This window comes from Perkinsus marinus (assembly GCF_000006405.1).
Source record: "Perkinsus marinus ATCC 50983 genomic scaffold scf_1104296965864, whole genome shotgun sequence".
Taxonomy (NCBI): domain Eukaryota; phylum Perkinsozoa; order Perkinsida; family Perkinsidae; genus Perkinsus; species Perkinsus marinus.
In genome coordinates, this window is record NW_003204184.1 from 54898 (window position 1) to 67344 (window position 12447).

Sequence of the window (12447 nt, forward strand, 5' to 3'; positions counted from 1 at the left end):
TGAATGGTAGTTATTTGTCAAACTACTATCAAGCCTTCTCGTTTTTAAACCGCTATAATGTAGTAATTGCAAGTGTTCGTATACCAATCTGGTATTGTTGCGGTATGGCATCATTCATCCAACGCCAATATTATCAATATCGGGCTAGTTGTCGTCTATCTCCATCAGATGGGTGGAGTCCACCTTTACGACCTGTCGAGGGAGATGACATACTGCACGACCTACAGCCACAATGGTGCTGATGTTAATGCTCTGTGTACCCCACATGCCGAGTACGCTCCTCCGTAGATCGTGTGACCGTTCAGGCCTGGCTCAGGTCCGGTCATAGGACACTGTTGTTCTCTGGTGGAGATGATGGCACGATAAGCATGTGGGATACTCGAAGAATGCGACGGCCTGCTGGGGTGGGTTTAGTGTGCTCGCATAGTTTTTGGTCTTCTCCGACCGGAAATCTTGAGCGGGAGTAATGGTAGGTGCTGGTGGGGCATACGGATGGTATATGCAGCCTGCATATGTCCGACGCTAGCTGGCACTATTTGTGCTCGAATGCTAAGGACCAGAAGGTTAAGTTGTGGGACTTGAGGACGGGTACGCAGTGGATGTTTGGCTGGACCTCGCTGGTGACGATAGTGCAGAGCACCTCAGCTCCTGTGAATGTGGTGGATTACCACACCAAGCATCAAGCAGCGCCATGTAACCCGGCATGGGATTACCGTAGTCAGCCGTACCCAGGGAATCCTCTCCTCGACTGCTACACCCATCCACACGATAAGTATAAATTCTGGACCTTCTCGAAAACTACGGTGCCGCATCTCGACAGGTCTCTGTACACTTTTGTTGGTCACAAGGTTCATCGGACGCTCATTCGTGCTCGGATGTCGCCTATGCGCACCACGGGAGGCCGGTACTAACTCAATTCAATTTTGTGGCGCAGTGACGGTTATCTGTTACCGGTACATCCTTTCCGGCAGTGCCAACGGCATCATACATATATGGGACCTGCAGAATCCTTCCCCCTTCGGCAGAACGTGAGCTCGTGCGGTGGCATCAACAGTCAGAGCATTCATGAGTGAATTTCAGCTTCCGAGCGATGGGGGAGCGGCTCACAGATGGGGACACGGAGATTGGCGACAACGACAGTTTGAGCGACGACGACGACTGGTATGACAGATCGCATACCACTCGAGCAGGTGGGCTAAGCTGCGTCCTCGCGATGTGTTTTCGAGACTGTGCTGAGCCTCCAACGGGGCGTGTTTAATATGCCATTATCAGTAGCATAGAACTACTTTCAGTTACCTGGCACCCAACACTCCCAGCGGCACTGTATGCCTCTTGGGACCTTCAGGTCCGTATGCTGTCAGCATAGTCACAAGTAGCTCGGTAGTCTGAATTCTGGTTAGATGTTTAAAGTTGACTTTTTTCTTGTGATGATGCCCTATTGTGTTGCTCATTATTATCATCAAGATCACAGTAGTGGAGAAGAGCCTCATCGTGTAGAGAGATAGCTCGGACACTTACACCGCGCTCACGCTCGATTGGATCGCCACGAGCACCATGACCAATCTTCATAATTCCTTCGTCTAACGTGGCGTCTGACCGTCCAGGGAGCGTGACAATCGCACCACATCGACGATGATAAAGCCGGAATCAACGAGAGTGTGTGCTGGTCAGGAAGTCGCCAATGGCAGCTGGTCATCGGATTCTGGCTCGTGGATTTCAACCGTCAAGTGACTAGATTGTCGGGCGAGCGAGATATTCGATGCAAATATGCGCAGTGTGAAGATTATAGTTACACCCTCCAGGCCCTGGAGTCCAGGGGAAGGTACCACACAAAGAGAACGCCTCTATGAAGGATGCTGCTTGTATTTATTACAGTGTCGTCTTATTAATTATACGTTAAGTTGCCTAAAGGGCTTTCCAACGGTATGGACCACGATCTTAACCATGTCTTTGGGTTGGTTCGGCAGAGTTGTTTAAGCTCAGGCATGCCCACAACATGTAACGATAGAGACGAGGGAGGTGGGATGGAACTAGGCTTGTAGATAATCCTTGTCGTCTGTTGCTGGGAACGCACATATTCTACCGCGATCACAGGGGATGTGATACTGCGAGGCTCGAGCTTTCGGACAACTGCGTTGTTGTCGCTTTCAACGACAGCTTTTTTGTGGGGAGGCGAACATAGTAATTGCCATAGACGGACGAAATGCGGATCGTGAAAATGCTTCGGAGGGGAAAGGCATAATGTTGTGTTCGACTGATATGAGGGCCTCTTATGAAGGCTTACTGATTTTGTTACTATGATTGATCCTGATCATGCTGATGCTCCACCGCTCTATGGGAACGATCCTGAGGAGATCTGTAATACTGGGCTGGGGTTCGGATAGATCTGCACTGGGGTGCAGCATTTTGCTCGAGTGATGATTTCCCTCTTAGGCGATATCAACGGTATGGACGCACGGGCATATGATAGTGTGAAGGACGAGGAGGCAGAGAAGAGGAAGGTGTCTGGGGGATCTGCTGTTTTCGGGTATATGTTAGCGTTCGTTGAGTCTATCGGTTATATAGTTCTCTTTATCGCGATTGACACGCTTTAATGAGAGCTCGTTGAAAGTGCCATAGAGCGTTGCTGTGTGTAGAATCGAGAACGGAGAGAAGACGAGGCCTTCGAGAATCCTTCGGAGACGACGAAAAAGGTCGAGATGGAGTACATGGCACCAAAAAAGGAAAGACGTTTCAAGGTGAGATTCACCACTCGGAAAAGGAGAGCGTCGTGAACTTGTACACTGTAGTGACAGTCCCTTATGCCGTCTATAGGACGGTTGGGGTCTATTTCCAGTAGGAATCCTCCCGGACTTGGATAATTCATTTGCTAGTTCGTACTCACCTAGACAGGAGGGAGTCTTCTCAGTGCTGTATGGCAAACGGTATATGCTTTCAGCTGTATATGGCGTATCACGGGCGTCGTGGTCCGTCATGCTGCATTAAGATTCGTTTACCAAGGCATGGAGGATACGAGGAAGGTCCCAGTATAAATCTCAAGAAGCTCTTTGTAATCTTCAAGGCGTCACTCAACCCTTACGTGTTGTATTCAGGTTGAGAATTACAATAGATTGCGTCAATTCATCAGCGTCTATACAGTTCATCTAAGGTCCGAGGTCGGCGTCTACATACCCGACAGTGCTGCCATCACAGGGTAGGTCAGCAGTACTGTCCTTTTTGATACTACTCTTGGTTCAGCTATATCTCTTATGGGGGGCTGGTGCAGATTGTCGACGGATCGCCTGCTGCAGTGACCGCCGATAGTCGTGTCTTTGCGTGGGGCCGCATGCCCTGGACGGGTGCGTTCCCCTTGTCGGTTCGATGGAGCCGTTATTGATACTATAGGTGCCCAGACATCGCAAGGACTAGAGGACGTATTATCCTTAGCCCGAAAGCGTATACGCTCCGTAGCGATAGGAGCTGGCCATGCCTTGGCTCTCACCGAAGGAGGAAAGGTAAGTGCAGCTGCTCGCTAACTTGAAGGATTGATCTTCGGTAGGTTATGTCCTGGGGACTCAATGATTCTGGCCAGCTCGGTACTGGTGATGAACGGAGTCGGATTATACCAGAAACTGTTAAGCTACCCAGCGATGTTTATATTGACAAAAGTATGAATTGACCAGCTGGTGTGGCGAGGATGTCCCGTTTAGTTGCATGTGGTCCTGACTACTCTGTTGCCGTTACTAAGGCTGGTCAGCTGTGGACTTGGGGACGGTAGGAGGCGCCGGAATTCTTCCCTGTTTGCGATTCTGAAGTTTCCTCGATACGGCCCTCGTCATGTTGTGGAGAAAGTTGGCCGTCTCCTTTGCTCCTACAGAGTCGCCTTACATATCAGGTACCAGGCTAGTAATTGGCCTCGTCTATTTGTCGATACATGGTGTAATGGCAACAAGCCTGGATGTGACAATACAGCTGTAGGACTGGCTGGCAGCAGAATCCTAAAGGTGTGCACCTCGAGGGGAGTGAGTGATACCAAAACTTGGCCACATCAGGTGTCATGTGGAGACCAACACATGCTGGCCCTCACCAAGGAAGGCGAGGTCTTCTCCTGGGGATACAACGGTGAGCTGACTTGGTTCATCATTTCCTTGCAATAAGAACATCCTCAGACTTCGGTCAGCTCGGTTGGGGGCTCCACGGGGTAGATGTTGTAGGCCAGCAACGGCCGCATAAGGTGAGTATTGCTTACTGGGACCAGGCAGTCTACCACTCCAATGGCGTGTCGCTGTTCAGGTTCCCCATTTACCTAAGATTAGCGATATCGCGGCTGGAGGTGGTCATAGTGTTGCGGTTGGTGACGACGGAGCCGTGTATAGCTGGGGGAGCAACTCACAGGGTAGGTTTCTATTATCAGACGAGGGTCTTGCCGAAGCTCTCTGGTCCTCCCACAGGTCAGATCGGCCATGGGCTCCGGCAAGATTTCGCGGAGCCAACGCGAGTACAGATGCCGCAGCCGGTTAAATCAGTGACTGCTGGCAAGGTTCGATACTAAATCACAGTATAGGACATAACTGTGCTGATGTAACTTGCGATCAGGTCACCACTCTGTTGGTCTGTGATGATGCTGATAACTCCGTAATAATGTGGGGAGCTGTGCAAGCTGCTGGCCCTGAGATGGAGGCCCCGGTGAAGGCTGCAGAGGGAATGCAGAATGGACATAAAGAAGGTAAACCGTTGAGAAGAGGGAAGTCGTAATTAGTCGTTGCTAGTGATCTCAATAATCCTCGATGTTTCCTCCTATCATTGTCGAGGCGATGTTGTACGATATTTCAGATAAAACAGAGGCACCAGCGGTAGCAGCATCGTCGGTGATGGCGAAGTTAGGTGGTGGGGGATCAGCCAGCGTTCTGATACCGGGCCAGGGAGAGGTTACTACAATGAGCATTGGGGAAGCTCATGGAGCTGTGGTTAAGGGTAGCAGACTTGTGCTGTGTTCGGTCGAATTAGATCTCGTCTTTCAGATGCTGCGCTTTATGGTTTTGGATACAACTCTGAGAACCAGGCCATCGCTACACCCTCGAAATCTTCTTTCGTGCCGCCAACACTAGTAGATCTAACTGAGATGCACAAGGGTCCTGATGACTTCAAATTCAACAAGGTAACGCGAGGTCTTCCCTCGTCGATAGTGTGGGAGGGTCGATTACGATTAGATATCCGACCTCGCCTGTGGCGGCTCGATGAGCTTGGCCGTTGCCAACTACTCCATATAAGGAGACCCCTCATCGGTTTCGTGATAACAAACACTTGTTTCATTGGCGAGTTGGTTTGCGTTGTCAATGGTGACACCTATTGAGAGTAGTGGCTCTCCTATTGGGCGCTTTATGGCTGATCGTGGAGGAGCCGTCCATCCTAGAGACCTTCTAGAAGTGAGAAACAGTTGACAGGATTGGTTCACATCACTTGATTCAGTGGATTGCGGAGCGAACTAGCTGTGGTGAAGTTGAAGGCTTTGCAGATCTACAGGATGGAGAGATACTTCTTGAGATGGTCCAGTCGGTGAGAGGAACACGGTACACATCCCATATTCAGCGAGGAGTTAACGCCTAGTTTGTGAGCATAATGGTGACAGGAACTATTCGGAGTACTGTCTCATCTCGGGAGCACCAATTCGGAGGATCAGTCCATGTGTGTGTACTGTTGAGTTCATGCTGTAGGTATGGCCAGACCTTTCCCCATTGGGAACGACGACGTATGATGCTTGGGAAGGGATCTCGCGGATCGCCAATGCAGCTGATGTACCCATGGGCATCCTAGATGCCGCAGCTCGATGGTCCAAGGCAAGCAAAGAGGACTTGAATGATAAGGCATTTGCCTCTGCTATTTATAACACACTTGCTGCACTCTACTTCCTCTGGAGTTTGTGTGAATGCCACGATTTCACGGCCAACTTTGCAATCCCCATCGACTCGTATGTGGCCAAATTCCTACAGTCGGACGCTTCCGTGCGGAGCTTGATCAAGGTGAAGGATGATCCTTCAAGGATCAATCCTCATGTATCGAGTGCTAGCTCCATGATGTCAGGGAGGGGCGCTGGCTGCTGAAGTGTCCGAGACTGCACATAAAAAGGACGATATTGCCAAGACCATCGAACCCGACAATCCTTCCCGAGCTGATCGTGGGGTGAGTCGCTACGACCATAACGAGAACCGCACTGCTTCTCTAGAAGTCTCCACATGCACCGCCGAATGCGCCTACACCTCCAAACAATCCACCGCCTGATTCCAGCAAGGAACCGAAGAAAAAACAGCCGAAGGGCGTGCAGCAGATGAAGAAAGAGAGTGCCCCGGCGCAGGCGGCTGAGAGACTATCAGAATCGACAACAAGCAACTGTCGATGGTCTTGCGGTGCTGATGCGGCCGAAAGGGGGGAGGCGACGATACACAGGCTGAGAAGCGAGGTATCGGTCGTGGCAGAGGTGTCGGGGAATAGAGAGTCGCTCTCAGGTGAAGAGACTCCAGCGGCAGCTTGAGATGGAGAGAGAGAGCTACGCTGCGATGGAAGAAGTAACGAAGCGGAAGCTTATGGAGCAGGAGCTAAGGTAAGGAGAAATGTAAGTGCATTTCGCGTGAGTGTGTAAATGTCAGGTTCGCTCATGAAGTGGAGCTCCTCAAGGAGGGCCACAATGCAGCGCTATGGGAGGCCGAGTCGGGCCTGGCAGAAGATGCGGTGTTGAAAGCTAGAGTCATGAAGGATCAGGCGGTAAGCACTCGTCGCTGCCTTTTGCGAAGGCCTATTGGGTCATGTCAGGGAAGCTTCCGCGACCGACCGCCTACCTTGAGAGAATACACGGCTTTGGAAGAGGCTTTGTCGCGAATGGATGTAGCAATGCGGAAACAGAATGAACGCATGCGAGCTCTCGAGGAGGAGAGACTCCAACTGGGAGATCAAGTGAGTTGATTCATGCAACGCGGATTACAGCCTCTATCTCGCTCAGATGCTATTGGGTTTACCATCCCGTCACTCCAACACCACCGTACAGACAGTGCGGGAGATGTATGAGGCTGTGATGTCGAGCATGGACCGGAGGCGTTCGGGCAGGGAACTGCCTAGCGCCGATCGAGAGATACTTCTGAATTTGGAGAAGCTGGTGGGGCCGTGTGGCTTTTGTCGATTTCTATGACCTGTTACCATTCGAGAGTCGTCCCTACTATGCTATCATTGGTCATCAAAACATCTACTATATGCTATCTTTATGAGGCTTTTATACCACCGGCACTTTATGCCCCAACAGAAACTCTCGTGGTGGAACTACAGCGCCAAAATGAGTAAGCGTTTCTCTTAGATAAACAGACTCGAAGAAGAGAGAATACTCCTTGAACGTCGGTCTAGAGATATGGAAGCTCCGTGGAAGGTTTCGAGTCTGAGCGATCAAGCATCGGAGTGTAGCGGGATAGGGGTCATGGATATGAACTTCTCTGCGGGAGACTCGAGCACGGTGGCCTCTGTTTGTGGAGACGCCGAAGCAATTGAGAGGTCTCTCAGGATTGAGAGAGAATGCGAAGAGTAAGGTGGAGCTTAGGAGTGTACATAAAGTCTTAAATTATATGGGCTGTGCCGAGAATTGAACTCGGGACCTCTCGCACCCTAAGCGAGAATCATACCACTAGACCACACAGCCGATAGGCTAATTTTCTCTACTTCCCACTCGTTTTGGGTTTCGATGCCAACTTGTAGCAATGAGTAGGCGTCCGAGTATGCGTCCCATGCATGCGGCCAGGTTGAGAGCAACCAGTTCGTATCTGAAGCAACGTTTGAAACTAGTCGAGGGTTCCGAATCCACGAAAGAACACACAACCAACGACGAAGCGCAACTTGTTGCTCTACTTCGACGACTCCGGGCCAGTGGTTTCGAGGTATCACCACATCTCCATCTGTATTTATGAGCCTTGATACCCATACCAGTGTGTACGTATGCTCATTCGTTCCTTCAGTCCTCTCGTACACTACTGCTCCTCTTCTGGAAGATAATTGGATCAGCTATACGGGCACGGAAGGAAGCAAGCCTCGTGAGGGCCGAGGTCGTCGGTGTGCGCAACCGCCTGCGAGAGATTGAAGCAGCGAAAGTGAGCTAGCTCCCTTTGGTCGTCTTTGGAAGGAATAATTTTAATTGGGTCGTTCTTCAGAGTGAACTTGCACACGCACATACCGATGAGATCGATTCTTTGAAGAAACAGCATCGTCGGGAGTTGAAGAAAATGAGTGAGGAAATGATGACCAATAACAGCGAAGCTGAACTACGAAAGGAGATGGCTGAGATGGCCGTCAAAAGCAGTGAGCCATTCGATAGCTTCCGGTCTTCGACAGTGCATGGTTCTCCTGATAATAACAGTGTACTGTGGTGTTCTAAATTTTGAATTGATTCCATCTTAGGGGAGTCTGAGATAGCACGCCTCCGCAACGATATGGCGAGGCAATGGAAACGGTGTTGGGTGACCGATACGGAGAGATTCGAATTCCTCTGGGGTGAGTGGGCTTATGGTGGAATCCCTCTTGATCAATCCCGTCGTCGCCTTAGACGAGCTGCAAGCTTTGCGGCTTCAAAATGAAGTGCTCGCCATCCGAGACAGGTTGCTGAAGGATCTCGTGAAGGAGACATCGTCAAACCAGAAAAATGAGCATCGTATGAAACAACTGTGGGCGAAGCTCTCGGCAGCGGACCGGAGAATCACCGACTCTACTGGTGAGCCTTCATGTCTGTGACACATGCTAGGGTGGTATCTGGGCGGGCCGCCATTGTTCAGGGTTCGTTGAGCAGAAGCAGCTCCTGCAGAATGCTGTCGAGGACCGAGTGCGAGTGTATGAGACGCGTGTAGCTGATCTTGAACGAGAGCGGCTCGGGGTACATACAGCCAACGGCGAGATGCGTTTTTGCTCTCAATCGCTTATCTCAGGACGAGCTCAATCCGCAAGCCGTTGCTGAGCTACAGGAGAGAGTTGTGAATGTGGAAGCAGCGAAGTCCAAGTTGGAGAACGAGAAAGGAATGCTCGAGAAAGAGGTGCAGGCCAAAACAGAGGTCGGCAAGCGGCAACCTCTCCTGAACCTGCGTATCACTTGTCCCGCTGCTATTCGGAGGGTTTCTCCGAGTACGTACGTAGACTTTTCAGTTTTCAGGAACTCTTGCGCATCCAACAGGAGCAGGAACGAACATCTACGGCCATGCGAGAGGCACTGGATGTCGCCGTACAGGAGAAAGCTCGACTGAGTACCGACTTGGACATATATAACGAACAGCTCAGCGCTAATGAGGCCCTGAGGGAGCTGCTGATGATGGCGAAAATTGAACCTCTCAAATTGCCGAGGACAGCACCATGAATACCATGTCAAGTTGACTTGAAGCCTCTATAATGTCGCGTTGTTACTAGGCTCTGTATCACCATTCGCATGCAGCCATGACTGATATAAATGTTCTTCATTCTGTTAAGCACGGCATGCCTCTCGATACTAGTCGTATCTGGATGAGGCTCGTGGTAAAGTCAGCCATGAAAACTTTCGCAAAATTGCTTGCCACGTGATCGGTCACCGATTGCATGACTCACTGATCGTCGGTGAGTTATGTAGTGGACGTCGACAGAGGCCATCCCGAAAAGCAAAGATCCTGAGATCCCGCCGCCTCAAGTGGATACGGAACCCGTAGTGAGAACGAATTCCGCACGCTGTAGCCCACCGAGCTGGGTATATTGTAGTGGGTCGGCCACGAGCCGATCTTAACTGGGCGAGCTTGGCCTGATGAAACGATCATCGGAAGGCCCGGTGCGAAACTGGACATGTGGTTCGGAGAGTTCCCTTTTGGGTGAATGACCATCCCATTGAGAAAGTTTGGACGAAGTAAGTCCGATGGCGAAACATCAGGGTGACGACGAGACCTCCCTCGCAGGAACTCCGTGACTCGGCAAAGGACCTATCTACAGCGAGCGCAACTCCGTTCATAGCGACACTCTAGTCAAGCGAACAGCATGTTCGTCTTGCTCAGAATTCCAAATCGGGTTCAAATCAAATTTTCATATCTACGAGCCGAAAGAATGAGAAAAACGATCCTTGTGTTTGGCATGTCGTTATTATTGCCCAGGCTACTCTCTCGACCACTTTCCATCCTCACTGGTTCCACCGCGCGATATTGCCTGCTCTGTTCCCAGCCTTAGCCTTTGCCCGCGACTTCAGCTGTCCGGATGCGACGACTTCCATCATCCCACCCAGACCTAGTGGCCCCTTGGGACGGGCGACCAATCTCTGATCAGCCCTAGGCACGACCCACCATTCACACAGATCTAGCTCCCCCATGGGTCACAGGCGATCGCTATTCACCCAGCTTACTTAAACTCCAATGTCATGGGGACACTTGGTACAATCTACGCAAGATTGAAGAATGAATGGTATGAACAACATGCCGATCAACTTCCAGATAAAAATGGAAAAATGTCACTCTCGGGGATAGAACTAGGGTTCAGCGTGATGCCGTGCCAGAACGATGATGCAGAACTTCATACACGAAATGCTGACGAACACGTAAACAGTCTGGCAAGCTCATCTCTCGCATCATCTCTCATCCTGCACACCAGCAGGTAGGGCAACATCAATTGAGGTGTTCTTTATCAGGACAACAACAACAGATAAGAAATTGTGAAGACCTAAGCAACCACAACTTCGTTAGTAACGAGATACATCTTCCTATCACGCGCGCGTGCAGAATTGATAATCGAACCGTCCGCGTGAGGTCATGTTAAATGGATAGATGAGTCTCGCTTTTTCTCGCTGAAATCTCGCCGACCCAGTTACGAACCGTGCGCCACAGACCATGGTCCTCGAAAAGTGCCTCTGCAGACTGCTCCCCGTTATTCCGTAACATTGCATGTCATTGAGAGAGATGGAGAAACCATGTCCTCCGGTCCTCAGCTACGGGTTGGGAAGGACTTAGAACTTCTAAATGATGCAGGATCACCATGCCCCATTGAAGACGACTTAGATGCCGAACCAGTGGCGATCTCTGCTCTAGCAAAGCTACAACGCCCATTGGGTCCAGCACATGGGGCGAACGAAACGAGAGAGTCATCACAGAAACTGCATAGACTATGAAACATGAGCGTGAACCGATTTAATCCTCGTCGAATCGCTTCTGTCGTTGCTTCTCTCTATCAATGCGTCTGACTTTCGTAGCGCCCCTCTTCCCCTTCTTGTGAATGACATCGTAGCCACTAGGACCGTCGGACCTGAATAATACAAATACATCGAGTCAAGCTCGTCCCAGCTCCTCCTCCCAGAGTACTTCTTAGGCGGGAGAGCGAACTCAGGCCCCATGCTAGTGAAGTTTTGGGGGAGGTGCCGCATACTCGTATGGCCAGGCCGACGAGGAGCCCCGTCCTCGGCGAGAAGATCGGCATCCTCAGCCAACCAAGCATCCCGTCCTTTCGGTGCAACGAACAACAGAGACGTCTCCTCGTCGAAGCAAGTCCCTCCTTCCCCACACGGTGCCGTGAATAGATCATCGACTACATGACCAACCCTAAGGCCTCGGCATATCTTCTCATTCGCCTCGCTGGGTGGTGTGATTCCTAGGACGTGGGGCCAGATATTGAGGCGCCAATAGATGACCAGCATGCCGTCCTTCTTGGGGTCCGCCGTCTCTTCATATGCCATATTACCAGCCCCTCCGAGGACTGACGAATCATAATACGCAATCTTGGCCACCATACCGGACAACCTCTGTCCCGCAGGCATCTTGCGGGGAGGCACCTTGGATGAAAACTCCCTGTTCAACTTGGGATACACCGAGGTGAAGAGCCGAGATCGATCGACGATGTAGTCGTCGGCCATGCCAGAATCCGACACAAGTAATCGCTTGTGTTGTTCCTTCCGTATTGGTAGAAGGCCACCACACGCTGTTTTCTGACCAACGTGATATAGACTGCAAAGGGCCGGAAGGGATAAGTCCGAGATGCCATAATCTGAAAAAAGAATATATCGTCACACACAAGACAGTCCACCAGTATCCTTGCCTCCGGCCTTGCCCGAGAACTCCTCGAGCATCCAATGGCCAATCAGCGTATCATAAACATTCTGAATTTGAACTGCTGCATCAGCATCACCCATCAACCAACTGCAGAACTCCCTCGAGTCGTGCATGACCTGTGAGATAACAAGTCACTGGGAAACACCGTTACGCGAATACTATCAGAGCTTTTCGCTCCTAGTCGCTCCCAGGATCACCTTCAATATACTGGGCTCTCCTAGAAGTGGTCTGAGCAGGTTTAGGTCATCTACTAAGGCCACACCGCCTTTACTCGCTACGGTTATATCACCACCATGCTGGATAATCCTACATGAAAAGGCAAGCCGATCGAGATAAGAAACCATACCAATCTCGGTATTGGAAATTCTACATCATTCTTCCGCACGGGCAACCAGTGTCTCAG

The 12447-nt window shown here is 50.8% G+C and overlaps 4 protein-coding genes and 1 non-coding gene across 5 annotated transcripts; 3 read left to right on the forward strand and 2 right to left on the reverse strand.

The window, feature by feature from the left end:
* Nucleotides 1-168: 168 nt before the first annotated feature.
* On the forward strand, nt 169-1366 carry Pmar_PMAR008964 (wd-repeat protein, putative; the record flags this gene model as incomplete). The annotated part of the gene is made up of 6 exons (XM_002769419.1): nt 169-256; nt 289-404; nt 474-904; nt 972-1028; nt 1081-1190; nt 1293-1366. 6 exons carry the CDS (start codon nt 169-171, stop codon nt 1364-1366), a joined length of 876 nt encoding a protein of 291 aa, XP_002769465.1.
* A 931-nt stretch (nt 1367-2297) lies between these two features.
* Nucleotides 2298-5267, forward strand: Pmar_PMAR008965 (regulator of chromosome condensation, putative; the record flags this gene model as incomplete). The annotated part of the gene is made up of 18 exons (XM_002769420.1): nt 2298-2358; nt 2434-2501; nt 2637-2738; nt 2939-3049; nt 3093-3193; nt 3238-3338; nt 3385-3494; nt 3539-3647; nt 3690-3753; nt 3875-3983; nt 4032-4101; nt 4149-4213; nt 4273-4375; nt 4431-4519; nt 4576-4705; nt 4813-4953; nt 5001-5137; nt 5190-5267. The coding sequence occupies 18 exons, from the start codon at nt 2298-2300 to the stop codon at nt 5247-5249; spliced, it is 1731 nt and encodes a 576-aa protein (XP_002769466.1). The 3' UTR covers nt 5250-5267.
* Nucleotides 5268-5360: 93 nt separating this feature from the next.
* Pmar_PMAR008966 (myosin tail 1 protein, putative) lies at nt 5361-9352 on the forward strand (the record flags this gene model as incomplete). The annotated part of the gene is made up of 18 exons (XM_002769421.1): nt 5361-5405; nt 5449-5535; nt 5694-5999; nt 6061-6159; nt 6203-6436; nt 6483-6577; nt 6624-6738; nt 6787-6927; nt 6974-7126; nt 7322-7542; nt 7757-7892; nt 7971-8102; nt 8163-8310; nt 8410-8502; nt 8555-8719; nt 8781-8878; nt 8931-9053; nt 9152-9352. The coding sequence occupies 18 exons, from the start codon at nt 5361-5363 to the stop codon at nt 9350-9352; spliced, it is 2592 nt and encodes an 863-aa protein (XP_002769467.1).
* Nucleotides 7586-7657, reverse strand: Pmar_PMAR008967. Its single transcript has one exon. It is a non-coding gene; the product is annotated as a tRNA-Pro (tRNA).
* Nucleotides 9353-11129: 1777 nt separating the features above from the next.
* On the reverse strand, nt 11130-12157 carry Pmar_PMAR008968 (hypothetical protein; the record flags this gene model as incomplete). The annotated part of the gene is made up of 3 exons (XM_002769422.1): nt 11130-11244; nt 11301-11979; nt 12019-12157. The coding sequence occupies 3 exons, from the start codon at nt 12155-12157 to the stop codon at nt 11130-11132; spliced, it is 933 nt and encodes a 310-aa protein (XP_002769468.1).
* Between the last annotated feature and the right edge of the window lie 290 nt (nt 12158-12447).